Source organism: Hipposideros armiger, unplaced genomic scaffold (genome assembly GCF_001890085.2).
Source record: "Hipposideros armiger isolate ML-2016 unplaced genomic scaffold, ASM189008v1 scaffold_92, whole genome shotgun sequence".
NCBI classification, from domain to species: domain Eukaryota; kingdom Metazoa; phylum Chordata; class Mammalia; order Chiroptera; family Hipposideridae; genus Hipposideros; species Hipposideros armiger.
The window spans coordinates 42589-67021 of NW_017731442.1; the positions used below are offsets into that span (position 1 = coordinate 42589).

At 44.0% G+C, this 24433-nt stretch overlaps 1 protein-coding gene across 1 annotated transcript; it reads left to right on the top strand.

Annotated features, from left to right (window-relative positions):
- The first annotated feature begins 5010 nt into the window (after window positions 1–5010).
- On the top strand, window positions 5011–21528 carry THBS1 (thrombospondin 1). The gene is made up of 22 exons (XM_019645062.1): window positions 5011–5150; window positions 5712–5807; window positions 6085–6644; window positions 7553–7628; window positions 7907–8106; window positions 8220–8342; window positions 9415–9508; window positions 10976–11149; window positions 11457–11633; window positions 11965–12138; window positions 12407–12534; window positions 12650–12802; window positions 13245–13463; window positions 13911–14018; window positions 14592–14751; window positions 14885–15003; window positions 16669–16903; window positions 17097–17324; window positions 17493–17764; window positions 18201–18298; window positions 18406–18545; window positions 19449–21528. Exons 2-22 carry the CDS (start codon window positions 5741–5743, stop codon window positions 19454–19456), a joined length of 3513 nt encoding a protein of 1170 aa, XP_019500607.1. The 5' UTR covers window positions 5011–5150; window positions 5712–5740; the 3' UTR covers window positions 19457–21528.
- Window positions 21529–24433: the final 2905 nt, after the last annotated feature.

Sequence of the window (24433 nt, forward strand, 5' to 3'; positions counted from 1 at the left end):
TCCATCTCTCTGCTCTTCCTTCTCCAACATTAGTCACGTGCTACATTTGGCTCCCCTAGTGGCCAACAGCACCAAACAGCACTTAACAGCATTCTTTCTTCTTTTTTTTTTTAATTAAAGTTTATTGGGGTGATAATTGTTAGTAAAGTTACATAGGTTTCAAGTGTACAATTCTGTAATACATTATCTATATATCATGTTGTGTATTCACCACTCAGAGTCAGTTCTCCTTCATCACCATATATTTGATCACTTTTACCCTCATCTACCATCCTCCGCCACTCCTTACCCTCTGGCAACCACTAAACTATTGTCTGTATCTGAGTTTTTGTTTCTTCGTTTGTTTGTCTTGTTCCGTTGTTGTTTTCAGTTTTTATATGCCACTTATCAGTGAAATCATATGGTTCTCGACTTTTTCTGCCTGCTTATTTTGCTTAGCATAATAGTCTCAAGATCCATCCATGTTGTCACAAATGGCACTATTTCATCTTTTTTATGGCAGAATAGTATTCCATTCTGTATCTATACACAAGATCTTCTTTATCCAATCATCTATCGAAGGACATTTTGGTTGTTTCTATGTCTTGGCCACTGTAAAGAAAGCTGCAATGAACATCGGAACACATATATCTTTATGGATAAATGTTTTCAGATTTTGGGGGTATATACCCAGGAGAGAGATTGCTGGGTCATATAGTAATTCTATTCTTAATTTTTGAGGAACCTCCACACTGCCTTCCATAGCAGCTGCACCAATCTGTATTCCCACCAACAGTGTATGAGGGTTCCTTTTTCTCCACAGCCTCTCCAACACTTGTTATTATTTGTCTTGTTGATGACAACCATTCTAACTGGTGTGAAGTGATAGCTCATTGTGGTTTTTATTAGCATTTCTCTCGTGATTAGTTATGTTGAGCACTTTTTTATATGGTAATTGGCCATCTGTATGTCGTTTTTAGAGAAATGTCTATTCAGGTCCTCTGCCCATTTCTTAATTGGGTTGTCTTTTTGTTGTTGGGTTGTATGAGTTCCTTATATGTTTTGGATATTAGCCCCTTATTGGAGGCATTGTTTGCAAAAATCTTCTCCCATTCAATTGTTTGCCTCTTTCTCAATGGTTTCTTTTGCTGTGCAGAAGCTTTTTAGTTTGATATAGTCCCATTCATTTATTTTAGTGTTTACTTCCCTTGCCTTTGAAGTCAAATCCATAAAATCCAATACATACAACGGAGAAAAGACAGCCTCTTCAATATATGGTGCTGGAAAAATTGGAAAGCCACTTGCAAAAGAATGAAACTAGACTGCTATCTATAACTGTGTACCAAAATTAACTCAAAATGGATCAAAGACCTAAACAGCATTCTGTTCATGTCGAAATGAAGATGGAGAAAGCCTGATTTCACATGGCTCTTTCTTAAAAGCAAGAAAGAACATTCCCCAGAAGCCTTTAGCACACCTCTTATTGGACAGAATTGGGTCACATGCTAATTCCCAAGTCAATCTAGCTGGGAAGTTGGAGGTGGTGGTAGAGAAGGTAGAAACTACCCCTTCCCATGAAGATCTATTCCTCTAGTATATGCTTCAATTCTTTAGGGAAGGGGACAATGTTTGGGAGTCAATCACCATGTCCACCCCAAGAGCTAAGGCATAACTGTATGAAATGGTATAGCTGGTTAGGGAAATGGTGAGTAGTTCAGTCCAGTCCTTCTGTGCCATAAATTGATTTGAGCATAAATCAATTTGAAAATTCAAATATTAGAGCTCTTCTCAAGCCCAAGTCTTTGGGTCCTTACAATCTAGTCCTTACACATATGAAAATAAAATTGATTTTTAAAAACTAAATAATAAAGAATGGAAGGTGATGAGTTATGTGGCACAGATAATGTATGATTCAAAATTTCACAGAAAGAAGCAGCAATGCAACATAAAGCCACTGGAGAACATCTGAAGGAGGGAGAGCTTGAGCTGGCATTTGATTGAAGGATAAGAAGAATCTGTTGGTAACTTTTCTCTGTCTCTTACCATGGAGGCAGCTGATCATGAACCATGATCTAGGAAACAGACAGAGAAAATGAATTTATGATGTCTTCATTTTAGAGGTGCTGTGATTTGGGTCTATTCTAGAATACGATGATTTTTGGTTGCTGCTCACTTCTAAGAAATTTTCCACTACTGAACATTTCCAACATGTTTTAAAATCCTTACACAAAATCACAGCCCACCTTGCTGTTTGTTCTTCGCTAGATAAAATTTTTCTTCTCAATTATCTTGCTCTCCTTAATCACATGCAATTTTCAAAGTAGCTCTTACTGGCAGTCCTTTCCTCCTATTTACTGGCAATGTTCTTAGGTCAATCCCACATCCAATTAGGGAAACTTGGAAAAAGGAAATCCTACAGTATAATGCCACAAGCCTTGGAATTTTATTTTAAATAAGTAATCCTCAAAGATGGCAACTTGGCAAGGAGAGAACTGGACCCTCTCCCTGGAAGGCCCGTCACTTGGGTCTGTATTAGATTATTGGCCTGAAATCCCAGCACTTGTAGGTTAAGGATACATACACACAAGAGGGACAACATCCCTTATATCAAAGGTATAGGTTCACTCTCCCCTTTTCCCATTCCTGCTTCTCTCAAAGCTTCCCAGCGGTATTTAGGTTTCTGGGGAATATTTTCAGCACATGTTGAGTAGCAGCAATGTGGGTGAGCTACTAACAGCTGCCCAGGAGCCCCATAAACTGTGGTCCTTCTTTTCCACCACCACAACTGGAGTCCTGAGACTTGGGGAAGGCCTTTGTGCTTGAGATAAATAACGCCTGTACCTCTGTCAGCTTTCTCTGACAAGGAAGCTCTTCCTGCCACCATCTAGGTCCCCTTCCTATGTGTAAAGCATGTAGAGGTTAAAATTCTTCTCCTTGTTTTGTTGAAAGAAGCTAAGTACCCAGAAAACCCCAGATGCATTCCTATAGTCCCTTAGTCATGGAAGCACCTAGCCAAGAGGGGCATTTCAGGGAGCTTCTACTCCATCCCAGTGGCTAAGCCTAGAGGAGATGCTCTTTTTCTAAAAGCAGAGATGTACCCTGCTTTTGTGGACCTCAAGCCCTCAGCTGACCTATATAAAATTAGCAAGTGTGCCAAAGGAGCAGGGGGCCATGAGCTGGCCATTCCTCAGAAAACTGTTCCTAAGTACCTAGGATCATGAAGAATTAGTAGCAAGTGACAAAAAAAAAAATCACCTTTCAAGGAGCAAACAGAATGCTAGGGGAAAGAAGGAAGGGGCGGGACGTGTATGCCTGCTGACTCTGGAATCTTCAGATCTGTTTGGATGAATCATTGCCTATGACTTCCACGACAGGAATCTGATATGACTAATCATCTGATAGAGGCTTTTATTTCTGTCTCTCAACATGTGAAATCTATCTGACTGTCAGGTTTAGTTATTACTTAAGCAACAAACAAACATGTGTCTTAGGAACATACTTGTCATCTTCTAAAGGCACTTGATGTATATTGAGTAACTGGAAAACACTCACTCCATAATACACACACACACACACACACACGCACCTTGTCACACAACACTCCCACACAAGAAAAGTGAAATTGCTGTTTGATGAATGTAAACTCGTGGGTGTTTCCAGCAATTAGGAGTCCTGCCAGGTGTGAGTGCTAGGAAGGGAGGTGAACCCCAGGGCTTTCCCCAGCCTGTGGCTGAGATCCTTATTAGGTGAAGCTACTACCTGCCCTTGTATCTCAGGGCCAGCCTGATAGTGCCGGTGCCACAGAGGGGAAGTGTGGCTGCTGACATCCCAGCCCAAAGAGATGAATGGAATTCCAGGCAGCTGGAGTCATGCTGGCTTGGGACAGTGGCTTGGAGACCAGACTTCCAATGACAGAAGTTTTAAGTGGCAGCGTTCATGGCAATTGGTGCGCCCACAGAAATGTAACCCACACCTCCGTTTCAGGAGCCGAAAAATGAAAAGAACGTTTAGGGAGGGTAAAAAGGAAATAAAATAATAGGCAGAGAGTAATTTATTATTTTATGGGTCTGTTCTGTAAATAGTTTAAAACCTGGAGCCAGATGGTTCTGCAAATCCTCCAACCAGGAGTCACGTTAAGAAGCACGAGTGGGCACAAAAACTGTTTTTCAAGACACAATTTCAATTTTGGCTTGAGGGACCTGGATGCGAGTAAGTTTCTTTAACATTCCTGACTAGAAAGTTGTCCTCTCCATCCCCTTGATCACAATACGCATACCGCCCCCAAGCGGCAAGCTGTGGAAGTGCTGTAGCAATCGGGACTTTCGCTGGGAAGTAGGCTGCAGGCACTGGAGAAAGTGTGTCCCGACCAGCAGCGGGAACGCGAGCTCTGCTCACTGCCTTGCGGGCCGGCGTGATACCACACTCACCTCCCCTAGTGAGTCAGGCGGAGGGCAGGAGCGTGGCAGGAAGCCGGGCGCGTGTCCCCCGACCCCACTCGGATGGATGGATGAGGGTCAACAAGTACACAAGAGTGAACTTCTTTAAAGATTGGTTCTCTCCTGGTTCCATTTACCCTGTAGGGCTTTTCTTTTTCTTTTTTTTTAACTAACGGGCTCGGTCTCCAAGTGTGCACCCCTCAGCCATTGCCCTGGCGTTCAAGGTGACGAGTTTGTCTGATAGCCCCCTAAGGGTGTTGGGTGGGTGGATGAAGCCCCTTCGCTGCTCGGGATGCTCACCCTGAACTCCTGGGCCGGCGTGGCGCAAGAGCCCAAGTGCTGAGCCCGCGTGCGCCAAGGCCGCGTGGGCGGGCACCAAGTTTTCTGAGAAGTTCCAGGGCTCTCGGGCCCCGACCCCTGCCTCCCCCTTCACTTTCTAGCTGGAAAGTTGTGCGCCTAGCGGCGGGGGGCGGAGAGAGGAACCCAGACTGCCCCCCCCCCGCTTCCTGCCCGGCCGCCTCCCATTGGTCAGAGGAATGCCCAGGAATGTGAGCGCCCCTTTAAAAGCGCGCGGCTCCTCCGCCTCGCCAGCCACTGCAGCTGAGCCGGCCGGCTTCTCTGGGCTCCTGCGAGTTCTCCCTGCTCAGCCTCCGACTCCGGCCGAAGCCTCCCCAGGGGCACCTAGCTCTCCAGGACTCGCCGCGACTCCGGGCCGCTGCGCCCGTGTGCACACAGGTAAGGCGTTTCCGGGCTGCCGCCGAGGACCAACGCTGCCCTGGCGATCCACCTGGTGCTCCGAGGATCCAGCCCCTTAGGGACTCCGGACCTCAAACTTTCCCCCTTTGCCTTCCTCATCCTGTCCCTCCCAACCGCTGGAAGGCTCTTCTCGTGGAAGGGCTCCAAAGCCATCTTCTACAGCCTTGGGGTTCACAAACCATTCGTCAGGATATCCCAAGATTTTCTTCTCCTCTCCAAGACACCCCCTAGAGAAGAGTCTACTTCCCAGTGCCCTCCCCGCATCTCCTGGTCCTGCAGCTTACCCTCAACTTCCCTAGGACAAGCCCCCAGATGGCTGGTTTTTCCCCCGGCTCACTTTAAAATCACAACCTCCTGCCCCCAACTCTCCTTTTCTTCCTGATGCCCTCTCCAGAATAAAAGCTGTTGTCCCTCATTCCAGCAAATGTAGGGCCAAAGGGAGATCCCCAGGGACCTGGCCCCGTGCCCATCCCCCAGTTACTACCCACCCTCCCTGCTTTACTTACTGCCTCTGACCCTGGGCTCTGCTTCCTCCTGCAGGCTCCCTGCTGGGCACAGACAGCTCCACCATGGGGTTGGCCTGGGGTCTCTGTGTCCTGTTCCTACTGCGCGTGTGTGGCTCTAGCCGCATTCCAGGTGAGTCTGTATACCACCTTTGGGGGGGTGGGAGGTGGGGAAGGAAGAGATAGTGGTGGTTATCCCAGGTGTGCCTCCCTCGCAGCTCTCCTCTCCCAGCTGTTTTCTCCCTGACTGAACATCAGGAGGCAGGTTCCCTCTGACCATGGTGTTTATTCAGCTTTCAGTGGTTGCCATGAGTTTTCACCCTGACCCTCTGGCCCCACCCCTCAGAGCTGAGCCCCCCCCACCCCTGGCCCCAGTCTAGAAAGCTCACAGTGGGTCCTGCTCCTAACAGAGTCTGGTGGAGACAACAGCGTGTTTGACATCTTTGAACTCACCGGGGCTGCCCGAAAGGGCTCTGGACGCCGACTGGTGAAGGGCCCTGACCCTTCCAGCCCAGCCTTCCGCATCGAGGATGCCAACCTGATCCCCCCTGTGCCTGATGACAAGTTTCAAGACCTAGTGGATGCTGTGCGGGCAGAGAAAGGTTTCCTACTCCTGGCCTCCCTAAGGCAAATGAAGAAGACCCGGGGCACCCTGCTGGCAGTGGAGCGGAAAGATCACTCTGGCCAGGTCTTCAGCGTGGTCTCCAATGGCAAGGCGGGCACCCTGGACCTCAGCCTGACGGTGCAAGGGAAGCAGCATGTGGTGTCAGTGGAAGAAGCACTCCTGGCCACCGGCCAGTGGAAGAGCATCACCCTGTTTGTGCAGGAGGACAGGGCCCAGCTGTACATCGACTGTGAGAAGATGGAGAATGCTGAGCTGGATGTCCCCATCCAAAGCATCTTCACCAGGGACCTGGGCAGCATCGCCAGACTTCGCATCGCAAAAGGGGATGTCAATGACAATTTCCAGGTGAGGCCTTTTCTCTGATTCCTGGTCTCTGGGGTCGTCTGCTAGCCAGCTGACCTGTCAGGAGGGCTACAGCAGGAGAAGCAGGGGTTCCCCATACAGGAAATACTGCCTGTGGACTAAAGCACTGGTTCTCAAACTTTAGGGAGCACCAAAATCACCTAGAAGGCTTGTAAAACACATAGGTGGGGTGCAGCGCTGCACCCCGCCCATAGAGTTTCAGATTCAGCAGGTCTGGGGTGGGGCCTGAAATTTGCATTTCTAATATGTTCCAGGTGAGGCTGATGCTGGTGGGGGTGTTTTGGGGACCACACTTTGAAAACCACTAAAGGAAACAAATGGTTTTTCTATATAGCAGCCTGTTAAAGCTTTAGATACTCCTTATACTGTTCTCAAGAGAATAACTTATTTCAAATGCATTCAGCCAATTGTAATATTGCTTGAAATGGATACTTTGTTCTAGCAGAATAAATACCACTTTGCTATTTGATCCCTCATGGGAATGTAGCTGGTCTCAAATAAAAGGTTAAAATAGTGGTTATTTGCTGTTGCAGCTTCTTCCTTGCTTAAACTTCTAGATCTTTGCAACTGGGGCTTTGAAACTCCCACATTTAATTCTTTGACACTAGAGAGTGTCATTATATCCTCTGGCCTTAGTTTCCATTTCCTGTGTACCCAAGTAGGCTGATAACTGAATTCTTTGTAAAATACTGAAGACTTGGCAGAAGATACAATTAAGATTTTGAAGTTGTCTGGCAATTTATGTTGGTGTTACTTTGACATGGTGATCTTAAAAGGGATCTCTTTCAAACTTTTAGAACATCTATTGTGTGCCTTTCCTAGCATAAACAGTCTCCCCCACCCACGTGCCTCTCCCAGAACTCTGCAAGTAATGTGTCCTCTGCCCACAGGGGGTGCTGCAGAATGTGAGGTTTGTCTTTGGAACCACACCAGAAGACATCCTCAGGAACAAAGGCTGCTCCAGCTGTGAGTACCCTTCTGTTTTTTGGTATATCGGGAAATTGGGGGAATTCCACCCAAAACAAGCTGAGAAATGTAAGCAATGTTGGTTGAATATACATTACCCTGGGTAGCAGAGTTAAGAGGTATTTAAGTGTCCTTAAAGGCTATTCCACACACACACATCCCTTTCACCTGCATCTGCCACCCCAAATGCAATGTCTTTTACAACTAGGAACTCTAGGGGCTGACGGGTGAGAGCATCTTCTATTACGTTTCTCATTGTGATATTTGCTTTTTGGCAGCTACCAATGTCCTTCTCACCCTTGACAACAATGTGGTGAATGGTTCCAGCCCTGCCATCCGCACTAACTACATTGGCCATAAGACGAAGGATCTGCAAGCCATCTGCGGCATCTCTTGTGATGAGCTGTCCAGCATGGTCCTGGAGCTCAGGGGCCTGCGCACCATTGTGACAACACTGCAGGACAGCATCCGCAAAGTGGTCAGTGACCTCTGCTTCCAGCCCTTTAGCATGAGCCCCTGAAGGCGTAGCACAGAGGATCCCAAAGGACTTAAAATGAGGTTGGACACTAATGACCTTTATCCCCCTTTTAGACTGAAGAGAACAAAGAGTTGGCTAACGAGCTAAGGAGGCCTCCCCTCTGCTACCACAATGGAGTTCAGTACAGGAATAACGAGGAGTGGACTGTTGATAGCTGCACTGAGTGTCGCTGTCAGGTAAGGGATCTTTCCAAACTGAAATATATGTATTGATGGCATGTGTTTGAAGCCACAGTCTCTGGGGAAATACCCACTTGGCCACACAAGCTCTTTTTATGTTCTATGGCCTGATACCAATGTAGGTTGTTTTGTTTTGTTTTGTTTTCGAGATACAATTATGGTATCTATAAAATCTTCTTAAAAATCTCTAAGTTTTTCAAGTCTTAATTATACCCCAGGCTAAGTCTCTAAAGGAACAAATCTAAGAAAGACATCAGAATAATTTACCTGCTTTAGTTCAAAGGCTAAGTGTTGAATGTCAGGTAAATAACACCTGGTTGGAACATTCCTTTTTTTTTTTTTTCCCCCAATCCTGATTTGTATTCAGCTGTGACAAGGAGATTCTTTTAATACAGTGCTGATTGTTGTTCAAATAACTTAGCCTGGCATTGTTAGGATGTAACTATCTACAGAGCTCGGATGGCACTGCCTGCAGTGTATGTGTGTCACTCCAGCTCTCCTCACTGCCTGTGGCCGGTGAGTTTGGGGGTTTACCTGGCTCATAAAGCAAAGGCAAGCTCCAGTACAAATCCTGGATTGCTGAATTTCGTAGCAAACTTTATTAAATTCCCAATTCTTCCCCCATATAATATAAAATCAGATCTATACATGGGAAAATACATGCTCATTGGTCTTCTTTTCCCCATAAAGACAAAATATTTTAATTTAAAAGTCCTGGCTGGGTTTTTTGGTTTTTTGTCTTTTGTTTTGTTTTGTTTTTGAGTTTGGCTTCAGGTGCAGATGAATAGATTTGACCCATGATATTCGGTGGCTCCCTGTGGATAAATTCTTCCTGTTGTAACTTATATCCTTGACTAAGCAATTAAGAAAGAACTCTCCAAGGAATGGAGTAACTAGCACTAGAACTGTCTCTACAATACTGGTGGCTGCAAATAAGACAGACCTCCTATTAAAATCATTCCAGGAGAGTATTTTTATAGCCTGACCACAGTTCATCTTGTAACTGAAATGTTACAGTATGTAAACTTGTACTTGCAATATGCTTAGTAACCCATTTCTCCCTTTGCAGAACTCAGTTACCATCTGCAAAAAAGTGTCCTGCCCCATCATGCCCTGCTCCAATGCTACAGTTCCTGATGGAGAATGCTGCCCACGATGTTGGCGTAAGTTCCTAAGACTGCATAACCATTCTTCAGGGAGGAGGTCAATTCTCCATAAACACTGGACAGTTGAGCACAGCACTGGACCCCCACCCCCATCTCCATCATAGGTTTCCATTCAGGTTTTTGTTGCAGCATCTGGTTAACTGATGACTCGTCTGCTATATAGAGCCAAAACTCCATCACGACTAAATCCTCTGGATTATGGGATAGGCAGTAATCATCTCAGTATAGCTTATTGATTCTGATTGTATGCTCTGAGGAAAAGAGAGATGAATGTGCAGCAGCAACAGTCTCAGTTGACTGCTTCTAGAGTATGACCTTAGGGCCTAGAGCCAAGAACACTCCGCTCACCAGAGAAATTGATGGGCTATCGCATGAGCATTGGACTTAATGGGGCCTGAAAGTTCCACCCATTTTATCTGCAGGAATAGCAGGCCTACGAGAATAACAGCACTTTGAGTTTTAGGGCACGAAAAGAAATAAAACACTATGTTATTTTGTGGCACCCTATCCCTGGTTTTTGTTGCCAGCATAAATTAATCACTGTGCTGAGACAATACTGAATGTAGTAGGTACAAGTCATAAAAAATGATTTATCACGCTGAGATAAGAAATAAAAGAGGAAAGGAATACTTACCCTGCAGAAACCCCTACACACACTGGTCACAGCTCAGAAGAACCAGTCCCATCCAGGGATCATGTTAGTGATACTGGCGCTGGAATAATCAAATCATTTGTATATCTGTTTCTATTCAACGTTCACTTCAGGTGTGGGTTAAAGGGAACAAAGCTAGCTGGAGACTAGTGGAGTTTTGAACTTGAATCAGGGAGAGCTAGGAAATCATCCAACTGATGGCAAGAGAAAACAAGTTCTCTATCTTGTGTCTGACACAGCTAGATGTGATTGTAGTCATGGTGCCTGGGCAGATGGTAAACAAACACGTTCTCTTGTGAAAATATGTGCAGAGAAGGCCCCAAATGCTAGGGTGAGAGGAGCAACACACTGATTAACCTCATGACCGAGTTGGAGCCTAGAGCCAATAGCAGCTGAGCTGCCTTCAAGCTCATCTGCCAAACACATGGCCTGTGGCTCCCCTGAAAGTCAGAAGTGACTCCTATAAGTTGACTAAAACTCTGGTATTCTTGGAAGCCTGAGGCTGGAAATGCCTACCAAGAGATCTAGAGTCAGGAAAAAGAAACTCATTTGAAATGCTGAGATAGGAGGAAGGAGGGAACGATGAATAGGAAAACACATACTGGGAGAAGGCTGAGCTGTGCTGACCCAGGCAAAGCATTCGCTTACCCCAATGCAGTAAACATAATGACCTGAGATAAAACCCTTGGCTTTTGGCCTAAGAAAGATATTGCTTTTCACTCTCTGGCAAGGGAAGAAAGTCCTGAACACAGCAGTCGGAAGACTAGCTAGTCTTAATGACAACACGCTAAATGAACCCATCTCCTCTGCAGCCAGTGACTCTGCGGACGATGGCTGGTCCCCATGGTCTGAGTGGACCTCCTGCTCTGCAACGTGTGGCAACGGGATCCAGCAACGTGGCCGCTCCTGCGACAGCCTCAACAACCGGTGCGAGGGCTCCTCCGTCCAGACGAGGACCTGCCACATTCAGGAGTGTGACAAGAGATGTAAGCATCGTGGCCACATGGGAATGTGGAGAACTGACCTTCCTTGTCATCACCAAGGGCAACTCCATAGCACAGAGGTTAAGAGCACAGGTCCCAGACTCTCTGGATCTGAACCCTAATTCTGTCATCATCTGTACACCCTTGCGCACAATGTACCCTCTCTGAGGCTCTTTCCTCATCTGCAAATTAGGGATAATAATAGTTCTTGAGTTATTTTGAGGAATTCATTTACCTAATGCATTTAAAGCAGTTAGCACAGAACTTGGCTCATGGTAAGCTCTTCATAACCATCAGCTTTGTACTATAGTTAAACAGGATGGCGGCTGGAGCCACTGGTCCCCGTGGTCATCTTGTTCTGTGACATGTGGTGACGGCGTGATTACAAGGATCCGGCTCTGCAACTCCCCCAGCCCCCAGATGAATGGGAAGCCGTGTGAAGGTGAAGCTCGGGAGACCAAAGCCTGCAAGCGAGACGCCTGCCCTGGTAAGTGTGAGCACGCTGCCCGACGGAGGGCTGAGCCCTGAGCAGCAGCTCTGCCCAGCTGGTTGCCTGGCATTGGACCCTTCTGTTCAGTGGGTCATGGAGGGGAAAAGGTTACTTTCTAGAGAAACAAATAGAAGCAAAGTCCTGCATGCTCAGCAGCTTCTTGTAATGAAAAACAGAAAGAACACCATTTCAAGCTCATCTTCCCAAACAGTCTTCCCATGTATCAGGGTAGCAGAGGTTTCTTGAACAAACTGAGAGGAGTCGTCTGTGATAGGTAAGGTGTTTCAAAATTGACCTTAACTTTTGCATGTGGTTCACTTTCTTACAGTCAATGGAGGCTGGGGTCCCTGGTCACCCTGGGACATCTGTTCCGTCACCTGTGGAGGAGGGGTACAGAAACGAAGCCGGCTCTGCAACAACCCTACCCCCCAGTTTGGAGGCAAGGACTGCGTTGGGGATGTGACAGAAAACCAGATCTGCAACAAGCAGGACTGTCCAATTGGTGAGCTCTGCAGCCCGGGACAAAACCACCCTTGGGTTTTTGTTTGTTTGTTTGTTTTAACTAAAGGCCACAGTCAGCTTTCTAGGGAGCTCTGGCTTTGCATGGTCCTGAGTGGTTTGATCACTGTAAAATGCCAGATGGACAACAAAATCTCACCAAGTTATCAGTTACCTAGGCCCTATGCTATTTTACACTGTATTTTTTTTTAAATGACCACCATGGCAGTTAGCAGCTTACACCAACCATTTACCTGCCTCTCTTGTCTCAGATGGATGCCTGTCCAATCCCTGCTTTGCTGGGACCAAGTGTACCAGCTACCCTGACGGCAGCTGGAAATGTGGTGCTTGTCCCCCTGGCTACAGCGGAAATGGCGTCCAGTGCAAAGATGTTGATGAGGTGAGGAACTCACGGCTCAAGAGCTACGAGACCTAGGAAAGCAGCTAACCCGTCCTCATCATTTCCCTATGGCAGTGTTTTTTAAACATGAAGCAACCTATTGTTTCTCCCATAGTGCAAACTGGTGCCCGACGCCTGCTTCAACCACAACGGAGAGCACAGGTGTGAGAACACAGACCCCGGCTACAACTGCCTGCCCTGCCCACCGCGCTTCACTGGCTCGCAGCCTTTCGGCCAGGGTGTGGAGCATGCCACTGCCAACAAGCAGGTACAGCAGACCAGGCTGGCAGACTAAAGGGGGTGGGGGAGGTGTCCTTGACTGAAACAACTAGGATAGGGAGGAAGGTCATTTCATCCCCTTCCCCCCAAAACAAGGAAGGGGGGTGAATGCACAATCCAGCTTTTAGAATCATGACTAGAAAATCCAGTATAAACCCATCACGTTTGAAAAAGCTGCTCTGGAATAAGATGTGAGCCGATGGGCTTGTACACGCCTAGGTGCTGAGCAATTGCAGGAAAAACACACATAAAGTTAACCTGTAACCTGGACATCCACAGGGGGCAGATGGGGAAGGACAGAGGTGTCGCACACTCTTGCCCACGGAGGCTCTGTCTGTATGGAGATCATAGAGATCTGGGTTCTTCTTGCATCTGCAGTGTCTGGAGACTCTTGAAGGCTCTGCATTAACATCAGGATGTTGTACCCTCAGGTGTGTAAACCCCGTAACCCGTGCACAGACGGGACGCATGACTGCAACAAGAACGCCAAGTGCAACTACCTGGGCCATTACAGTGACCCCATGTACCGCTGCGAGTGCAAGCTTGGCTACGCTGGCAATGGCATCATCTGCGGGGAGGACACAGACCTGGACGGCTGGCCCAATGAGGACCTGGTGTGCGTGGCCAATGCCACGTACCACTGCAAAAAGGTAAAACCAGCTCCCCTCATGCGCCTCCTGAGAGAAGGCACATCACATCGCCCTTAGCATAAGAACAGGCTAAGGACTTGAAATACTTAAAGCTCCAAAATGAGACTGAAAGATTAAGTCATAAGGCAGAGCAGCATTCATTCTTAATAGTAAATTACTTGGTGCCCAGAACAGGAGTGGGGCCGGCCGTTTGGGCAGTTGTGTTCCATGGTCCATTATTTTGTCCAAAAAAATTTCACTACCAAATACCAGTAGAGTATGACTTGTGTTCCCAGCATGTATAAAGCCTAGAACATTTATACACATTCTAAATATATCGATGGCCCCTAAGAAAACATTTCATTTTTTTGTCGTCCCATAAAAAATACGTTATTACAGAACAGCATTCAGTCCTTTCGAGCAAAGGGCATGCAACCTACAGCTGTAATGTGCATTTTCTCTTTCCAGGATAATTGCCCCAACCTTCCAAACTCAGGGCAGGAAGACTATGACAAGGATGGAATTGGCGATGCATGTGACTCTGACGATGACAATGACAAAATTCCAGACGACAGGGTAAAAACACATGTCTGCCTTTCATCTTCTCTATTCAGCGAAAGCCTGAAACACTTTAAGACTGAATGAACTTAGAGTTATACGGGAAAATGTAGCAAACTGATATATAAGATAATGAGAGGAATTATTCATTGTGTTTCAGCAGCTTGAGGATGTAGGTGTTGCCCAGAGAATTTTTAAATGGAGGTTTTGTTTTTCATCACAACCTTCCCTCCCTCCATTTGAGCAAGAAATTACAATATATGAACAAATGACACTTTGCTCCCCGGATTCATTTCAAATGTCTTATCTACATTACAGTAAAATTTACTTTAGGCATACTGAGACTGGGAGGATAAGCTTGTATTTATATCTCACTGACTTGTAACCAAACAAATCCATGTTTCCTTCATTATGTCTTGGCTTTTAACTTTTGCAGTGATTTTACCCTGAGCACTTACCTAGCATATCCACTAAATAGAAAATAACTGTTGCAGACTTTTGCAGTTTTATACATATAGTATGCATGAGGTTTGAGTCTTGAGCTGTTTTCACAGACAGTGTTGTAAAATGCTCCATTTCTTGTCTGGGTAGGACAACTGTCCGTTCCACTACAACCCAGCCCAGTATGACTATGACAGAGATGACGTGGGAGACCGCTGTGACAACTGCCCCTACAACCACAACCCAGATCAGGCTGACACAGACAACAATGGGGAGGGAGACGCCTGCGCTGCAGACATCGATGGGGACGGTAAGGCACGCCCTGACTCCAGCACACCCCTAGGGGGTGGCGACCACGCTCAGCCCTGGCTGTTAGCGTGCCGTTTGGTGGAGACATCCGAGGCTGGAGATGCTGGCTCTTATTGGTCCCCTGTTCTCTGCAGGTATCCTCAATGAACGAGACAACTGCCAGTATGTCTATAACGTGGACCAGAGGGACACCGATATGGATGGGGTTGGAGATCAGTGTGACAACTGCCCCCTGGAACATAATCCAGATCAGGTAGGTGGACTTCTTTTAAAATCTTTCAGGAAAGGATTGGAATATCCCTTTCTAGGCCTCTGAATACAGACTTCAAACATTTTCATTACCGTGGCCCTCAACAGTCTCGTAGCCGATTATAATATTGGGTTGTCGGAAAAGTCATGACGTATTTTTTCTATGTTTTTCGTTGCAAAAATGCGTCATGCCTTTTCCCACAACCCAATATTTTCAGGTAAGCAGTTTGTCTGATGTGATCCCCTTGCAGAGTCTGTAGATCTTTAGCATGACAATCTTGTAGCTTCAACCTTGTCTTCTAAAAGAAGGTCTTCGTGACTTGTTCAGCATGATATATGGTTGAGATAAATTGTATTAAGCAGAAATCTGTAACTAACAACTCTAGTAATATTAATTGTATTTAAGACTAAGAGATGAAAGAAAATATCCTTAAGAAAAATAACCATTTTCATGGCTAATGATACAAACTGGCTGTCAGAAAATCATCAAACTAAAATTACTTCCCAACCCTAGAGAAATCCCTGTTTCTTTGTCTTTCTTCAAAAAGTGTTTGGCATCGCAAACAGGTATTCTCTACCAATACTAAGGAGTGCCACAGACAGACATTAGCCGGAACAAGGTTCCACATCTGAAAGTATTTCTTTTCTTGTGTAATTACCCATCATTATTTTCTAGAAACAAAAGTTAAGGCAATTTTTTTCCCCTAAAATGCATTGTTGTGAAAATTTGGAAACCAGCTTTTAAAAAAATAAGAATGTTTTTATAACATTTAAGATATGAGAAATCTAACTTTTTCCCCTAGTATTTGCCCTTGTGAGGTCCTATAAAATGAAGAGCTTTGGGGCCATAATGGGAAAGTGTGAATGATCTGAGATAGCTTTGCTGATTAAATGTTATTGAGGGTCATCTTGTTTGAGTTTGGGTCTTACCGTAAATTAAACCTCTTCAATATTATTTAATCTCCCTGGATGAGTTTTTGGTTCTTCAGACTGTGATAAAATTTATAACGGAATTCAGGCATCATGTAAAAACCTTACTAGCAAAGAGCATAAATACCAGTTTGTGTATAAATAATCCTTAAGCATCCTTTGCACACTGGATAATATGAAAGGATTCTGAGAAATATAGTTTTGGAAAAACCTAAAATTTTTACTTTACCTGAGCCAACAGATGACAATCCTTATGAACCAGACATATAAAATCAAATACCTAAAAATAAAAGAAACTAATTGATCCCTACTATACCCATTACTCAGTATGCACAAAAAAACAGTGCCATGTTTCCACGATTTAATGGCCTAAAGTAGAAGTTGACATGTCAAGTTTACAATTGAAACACTTCAATGGAAAATAACAAAATGTACCCAGAGAATTTCATTGAACGTTAAGATATAAGCAATTAACATTGCATTTCATCCTTAGTGATTAAAGAACACTTACTATTTGTTTTTGTTTAAAAAAAAAACAAAAACTCTTAACTATCCCTATTCATATTTTCATATGAAAACAACCACCAAGGAAAAACACTTCAAATTTGCTAATGTTACTGTCTTTTGGCAGTAGACATGAAATGCCACTAACTATATCAAACATTTTAGAATCTTCCATAAGTTACGGTTAACATTAATAACTTTATACTTTACCCTCTGGTTCCTGTCTCTGTTTCAGCTTGACTCTGACTCAGATCGCATTGGAGATACCTGTGACAACAATCAGGATATTGACGAAGATGGCCACCAGAACAACCTGGACAACTGCCCCTATGTGCCCAATGCCAACCAGGCTGACCATGACAAAGATGGCAAGGGAGATGCCTGCGACCATGATGATGACAATGATGGCATTCCTGATGACAGGGACAACTGCAGACTTGTGCCCAATCCCGACCAAAAGGACTCTGATGGTAAGTCAGGAGAGCCACTTTTTCAGGGAGTAACTGAAACCATGGCAGTCCAGACTGAGAAAATAAAAGCAAAGCTGAGGGCACTTGAGAGGATGAAGAGGCTGAATGCCACCTTTGACGAGACGATGAATTTCTGACACCAATAATAATAGCATTTCAGAATTTCGCTGAACTCTTGTCTTTTTTACCTTAGGTGATGGTCGAGGTGATGCTTGCAAAGATGATTTTGACCATGACAGCGTGCCAGACATCGATGACATCTGTCCTGAAAACGTTGATATCAGTGAGACTGATTTCCGTCGATTCCAGATGATTCCTCTAGATCCCAAAGGGACATCCCAAAATGACCCTAACTGGGTGGTACGCCATCAGGGTAAAGAACTTGTCCAGACCGTCAACTGTGATCCTGGACTTGCTATTGGTGAGTAGTGAGTTCTTCAAACACAAGACTAACGCATATTTGGGAAATAAGCAGATATAAAACCTGGTGGGGGCGTGTGTCCCTGTGGGTACTGACTATGTCTAGGGAAGGAATGGAGAGCCCTCTGCAGGCTGCAGTTTTTAACCTGGGTCTGGCCTCGTCTTCCAGGTTATGACGAGTTTAACGCTGTGGACTTCAGCGGCACCTTCTTCATTAACACCGAAAGGGATGACGACTATGCCGGGTTTGTGTTTGGCTACCAGTCCAGCAGCCGCTTCTACGTTGTGATGTGGAAGCAGATCACCCAGTCCTACTGGGACGTCAACCCCACCAAGGCTCAGGGATACTCAGGCCTTTCTGTGAAAGTCGTGAACTCCACCACGGGGCCCGGCGAGCACCTGCGGAATGCGCTGTGGCACACGGGAAACACCGCCGGCCAGGTACGAACGCCACCTGCAGAAGGGAGAGAGTGGGCAGGTGCTTGACCAGCACCAGGGATGCTATGCTGTGCTTTGACCAAGACTCCAAGAGGGAATCTTACAGGGAATCTTAGCATCACCAACTGCAGCATTCAGCTCTGCTTTGTGAAAACGGAATAGCGTCTGAGAGGGGAGCTAACCATCACTAGAGTCCCCGTTCAAATCCAAAGGCAGTTTCAGCCTTTCAAACAAAAAAAGCTCCTTCCGTCCTTTCTTTCTACTTTATATGTGCATTCAAGGGGGCACAGCAAATGAAAGACACCTTGGAAAAAATCCTATATCGCAGCCCTCTAATTTAGGTCACCTTGGTACCTTGCAAGCACTGTTTTATGGAATGAAGTCTAAATCTTCTCATCGTGGAGCTGTGTTTCAACCTTGTGTTTTCCTTCTCCTTCAGGTGCGAACCCTGTGGCATGACCCTCGTCACATAGGCTGGAAAGATTTCACAGCCTACAGATGGCGTCTCAGCCACAGGCCAAAGACGGGTTTCATTAGGTAAGATTGCACTGATTAAATTTCACTTCTAGTCACACTGATGCAGGGCAAGAAGGAAGAGACCAAAACCTAGAGGTGTCACTAATGAGATTTTTTTTTCCCTGCAGGGTGGTGATGTATGAAGGGAAGAAAATCATGGCCGACTCAGGACCCATCTATGACAAAACCTATGCTGGTGGTAGGCTAGGGCTGTTTGTCTTCTCTCAAGAAATGGTGTTCTTCTCCGACCTGAAATACGAATGCAGAGGTAGGAGCAACATTATAGTGAATGTACAATTGACATTCCTAATTCAGACTGTTATTGAGAAGGCCAATTATAGTAGAGTCTGATGTAAGGACTGTTTTACAGACAGAGTTACTGTCTGTATTTTGCTATTGACACAGTGATAAAAATGAAATAAGGCCTCTGAGTTGTGGCTTAGAAATCCCGCATCCTCCTTAACAGTATTAATTTGCTTAGCGATCTCTGTGCTCTTCATACACAGTGCAAAGGTAAACTGCAGACAAGCTCCTGCACAGTTTAGACCACATTAATAATGCTTTCAAACTTTACATGCTTCTGTGTCTTACACACTCCTTATCGTTGTATTTATGCCATTACAGCACAGGCTGTCTTTCACAACCTTTCCCTGTTACAGAAGGGAAAAGAGTCTTGCCTTCATATTGGCATGTTAAATTAATTTCCACTACTAACCTTAGCTGCTTTTGTCTCCATTCTTTTTCACTCAGTGGTTATATTTAGTCTCTCATAGCATTGGGCCTACCAAAAAATAAGTGCTTAAATGTTTTCTGGGATGAGACTTGATATCAAGATCAATTGAAGTAAAAAAAGATGTTTGATTGTACTCAAAGTATTTAAATTATGATGTAACCTTCTAAGTCTGAATTTTTAAAATCAAACTCCCTAAACTTGAAACACTGAGGGCCTTAGAAAGCATAGCTAAGTTCTGCAAGGTCATGCTGTATTGGTGTCCTGGCAACAATGTTCAAACACATTCACATTTCATTTTATAAGCTGACAACCTTAAATTATGCTTTTATCACTACAAAAGTAGAACTATACCTAGGTTAATTTATTAACTGATACTAAGATGACAATGCTTTTATGAGTTGGTTTATTTACATACTTATGTGTTTGTTTGTTTAACAGATTCCTAATCATCCAACGGTTGATCAAAAGACTGATCAAAACCAATGCTGGTATTGCACCTTCTGGAACTATGGGCTTAAGAAAACCCCCAGGATCACTCCTCCCTGCCTGCCTTTTTTCTCTGCTTGCCTCAGTGTGGACTCCTAAAACATGTGACTTGCCTCAAGAAAATGCAATTTTCCAAATCAGACTCAGCCTTCAGCCTCTGAATGAGAAGAGAATCTTCCAAGAATATAAACAATTACTTTGGTTTGCTTTTGAAAACGCAAAAGCATCCACTTGCTTCAGTTGGAAGGTGCCAGCCCCACTCAGCTTTTGTCAGAGCAGGGTGCTACTGTGAGGCCATCTCTGAGCAGTGGACTCAGAAGCGCTTTCAGGCATGTGAGAGAAGGGAGGACTCACTAGAATTGGCAAACAAAACCACCCCTGACCTACTCCCTCGGCAAGAGGGGGAGCAGGGACTAAAGCCTTAAGGGGAGGGCGCATACCCAAGAGACGATTGTATGAGAAAATATGGAGGAACTGTTACATGTTTGGTACTAAACCATTTTCAGGGGATTGAAAAACTATTGCTGGACTTCATGATGCTGACCGATGTTAGCTGATTAACCCACGTAGAAAGGCACTTCAATAGAAGGAGGGGAGAGAGGGAGGGAGGGACTGGCTTCTGCACTGCCTCCTGGATCCCCACCCCTTACACATCACCTGTATTGACCAGAATAGGGAGTCAGAATTAAACCAGAGTGAGGGCAGTGCCGGCTGCCACTTGCCTGGTTACATTGAAATCGTGCAGATGTAGCAGGAAAATAAGAAAACCTACCATCTCAGTGAATACCAGGCTGCCTCCCAAGGGTGGCGCAGCCTTGTTTGTATTTTTATGGTTAGAAAGGCACAAATTTATCAACTTAACTAAAACATTCCTTTTCTCTTTTTTTTTTTCCCTGAATATCATGGAGTTTTCCCATTCTCTTTTGAACTAGTTCTGTTTTGTTTTGTTTTACAAATACAATGTAAAATATTTATTTTTTACTTACTCTGGAGGATCTGTCTGAAAGACTTCATGGAACAGGAAGAAGCATAAGGACTACCCATATCATCTTTGTTACAAGTCTTCATGACTGTAAGATTGTAAATACAGATTATTTATTAACTCTGTTCTACCTGGAACCTAGGTTTCATATGGAAAGGGTTTGAGAGCAGGTAGTTGAGATTTATCAGCAAATCTCTTGCAAGAACAGCACAGGGAAAATGAGCATAGTGAGCTGCTCTTCACCTTGTGCTTAGAGTAAATGATTTGGATTTTTTTTTTCTTTGTCTTTTCAAGTGGAAGTAGCTGGTTGTCTGTTTGCAAGTGTTTTTAGATTGCAGAGAAAGCCGTGAGGCCTTTGATACTGTTTTACCCCATCCCTTGTGCCTATTTCCAGGGAGAAGAAAGCATCTACACTTATTTTTTCATTTTTTCCAAAAGAAAAAAATAACAAAGGTGAAACTTATATACAAATATTACCTCATTTGTTGTGTGACTGAGTAAAGAATTTTTGGCTCAAGCAGAAAGAGTTTAAGCGTCTAACAAACTTAAAGCTACTGTAGTACCTAAAGAAGTCAATGTTGTACATAGTATAAAAATTCTTTGCATAAAAGTATTCCCAGTAAGGAAATAGCATTGAAATGGTAAATACATTTTCTGAAAGTTACGTTTTTTTTCTATCATCTTGTATACCATTGCTTTATTTTTATAAATTATTTTCTCATTGCCATTGGAATAGAGATCTCAGATTGTGTAGATACGCTATTTAAATAATTTATCAGGAAATACTGCCTGTAGAGTTAGTATTTCTATTTTTATAAAATGTTTGCACACTGAATTGAAGAATTGTTGGGTTTTGTTTTGTTTTTGATTTATTTTTTGCTTGTTACCCACCCACCCCCAGTTTTTACTATTTGCCAATACCTTTTCCTAGGAATGTGCTTTTTTGTACACATTTTTATCCATTTTACATTCTAAAGCAGTGTAAGTTGTATATTACTGTTTCTTATGTACAAGGAACAACAATAAATCATATGGAAATTTATATTTATACTTACGGTATCCACGTTTATTTGTTCTCTACTGCTTTGTTATGAGGTACAGGTAAATTCTGTTCTTAAACCAGTATGGCATACACAAAAAGAAACTCCAGTAAGTAATGGTTAACATTCAGTTTCTATACAATTTAGGAAGACTGAGGTGCTTAGCTTAGAATACACATTTGCTTGATTTGTGAAATAAAGAAAAAAAAAATTAGCCTGCCATATTAAAAACATAAGAAGAAGAATTAACTCTGAAAATATGAGCCCCAAAAGGATACAATTTCATATTTTACTAATATCACTAAATGTCATTTTTTAATCCTTTTCAAAATCTAGTTCTGTTTCTAAAAAGAACAATGAAAACAGAGGGGAAAAAACAGGAGTGAAGCATATACAATTCTCACACCTATATTTTCTGACCCATGAATGATGGCACTGGATGAGCAACATGATTTTATATTATCAAATCATATATACATATAATAACCTTTTGGAGAATGAATATATCTTTGGTCAAAACAGCTGACTAAAGACAAAGGTGGAATTTAAATATATAGAGATATATAGAGAGAGAGATAGAGATATATCTATATATAGATATACAGATAGATATATAGATATAGATATATATCCCAAAAAAGATATACACATTTTAAGAAAGGAAAACTGTATTAAAATTGTAATAATATATACCAATAACAAAAGATTAATACAAGTCAGCCCTTGCCATACTGTTAACAGCTAACATTACCGCTGAACACCTCCTAATTCATTTAATTGGAGGAGCTACTCTAGACCTACTAAGCATCAGCACAGCCACAGCCTTCATTACATTTATTATCTTACTACTACTAACAATTCCAGAGTTCACCGTTGCCCTCATTCAGGCCTACATGTTCACACTACTATTATAGTTAGCCTTTACTTACACAGCAACACCTAATGACCCACAAACCCACGTGTATTATATAGTTATCCCTAGCCCTTGACCACTTACAGGTTTGACTTCTGCAATTACAAGAGGTGCTCAAAGTGGTTACCATCAGCATCCAGACACTTCTGATTACAGTGAACTGCTTGAGCAACGTTTACCAAAGTATCCACTTATATACATTTTTTTGGCACCCCGCTTGTATACTTGTGATATATATATATATAAAATGTCAAATTATTTTATGAAGAGAAGGCCAATGTATTATCATAAGCAGACCATGAGTTTCAGGTAGGCTAACCATGACTAGACTACTGACCAATTAAGTTCTGGTTTAATAAGAACAAAATAAGAAATTTTTATGAGTAGTTTAAAGGTCTGGCTTTGAGGTCCATTAAACACTAGAAAGGACTAACTGAGTGAAACAGAATCGTCTTGATTTTTCTCTCTCATTCTAAAAACACTTCTCTATCTAGCCTGGCATAATCATATGTAAGTATAAATTGCCAAATCATTTTATGGCACCCAGATGAAGAATCAAGAACTAGGGGGTGTTGGTAGTGGTTATAGAGTTTGGAAAACTGATTTGATAAAATGATTCTTTGAAACACGATAGCATTCATTCTCAGAGTAGCTCAACGTGTGAAGTCTTGGGAGAGAACTCTAATTCACTTTTAAGTAGCAGACCAAAAGTAAATGAAAATATCAAGATGGGAACAGGAGCTTGTTTCCCAGGCATGTTCCCTGTTCAGGCCAAGACTGACTTTCACATCAGCAGACTGTATTGAAATAAAGGACTTGGTAAAAATTAAAATGATGACATCAAGGTGATAGCTTTTTCCTCCTCCAAGTGCTTTGTCACCTCTAGTCAAGGTGGCAGAGCAGGTAAACGCTATGCTCACTTCCTCCCACAACCACATCAAAATTACAACTAAACCATAGAACAACCAACCTTGAAAATCACCTGAAGACTAGATGAACAGAACTTCTATAACTAAGGATATAAAGAAGCAGCCACATGGGAACTAGTAGGAGGGGTGGAGATGCAAAATGAGCTGGACCCATAATCAAATGTGGTGATTAAGAATCAAGGATATTTCAGCTGCAAAGGGTCCCCGTGAGGAGTGAAGGGTCCCAACCCCACACCAGGGTCCCCAGTCTGAGGCACCAGTACTGGGAAGATGAGTCCCCATAACATTTGGCAGTGAAAATCAGCAGGGATTGCATCTGGTGAGATGGAGGGCAGCTGGAATCCCAGGCATTCCTCTTGAGGGGCCCATGCGTGGATTCACTTGTTCACAAACTCACTCGATCTGGGCTCCAGTGCAGGTGAAGCAGCTCAAAAAGTGCTGGGGACATACAGGGAGGAACTGAAGTGACCAGCTTCAGGGTGAAGATTGAAGCAGCAGAGGTCAGGGCAGCTCTCTCTAGGGATGGAAGTGCTGGAAGGCACTGTTGCTCCTTTGTTGAGCCCTCCTATCACCCAGCTGGCAGGCACAGCAGGCTCTAGATCTGAGCTCTCCATTAACCTGGTTAACAACGGTCACCCTACCCTGGTGATTCCCTGAGGCCCTGACCCACCCAATTTGCACGCTCTGCCCAAATCACTTCTAGTGGCTTTTCCACCCAAGCAGCCTGTCTCAGCCCATGCTTCAGACTTACCTAAAATCTCTCAAAGGTTCACAAACCCCAAACATGCAGCAGCTTGTGTCAGCATGCCCTGCACTTCTCATTAAGTGGCTCCAAGTCCAGCACAAGTGGCGACCAGTCTCAACTTGCATTGTAACTCCTATCAGGAGGCCCCAAGCCTGGCATAAGTTGTGGCCAGTGTTGGCTTGGAATGTAGCTTCAACTAAGTGGCCACAAACCCAGCAAAAGTGGCAGCTGGCCTCAGCTCACATTGTAGCGCCCACGAAAGGGTCCCAAGCCTGGCATTAGTGGCAGCCAGCCTCGGTTCACAGCATAGCCTTTCCCAAGCACCACC

Coding starts and splice junctions, on each gene's coding strand:
- THBS1 (XM_019645062.1), top strand. CDS start 5,741: ATGGGGTTGGCCTGGGGTCTCTGTGTCCTGTTCCTACTGCGCGTGTGT. Junction 13,464..13,910: donor CCACGTACCACTGCAAAAAG/GTAAAACCAGCT, acceptor TTCTCTTTCCAG/GATAATTGCCCCAACCTTCC. Junction 15,004..16,668: donor TGGAACATAATCCAGATCAG/GTAGGTGGACTT, acceptor TCTCTGTTTCAG/CTTGACTCTGACTCAGATCG.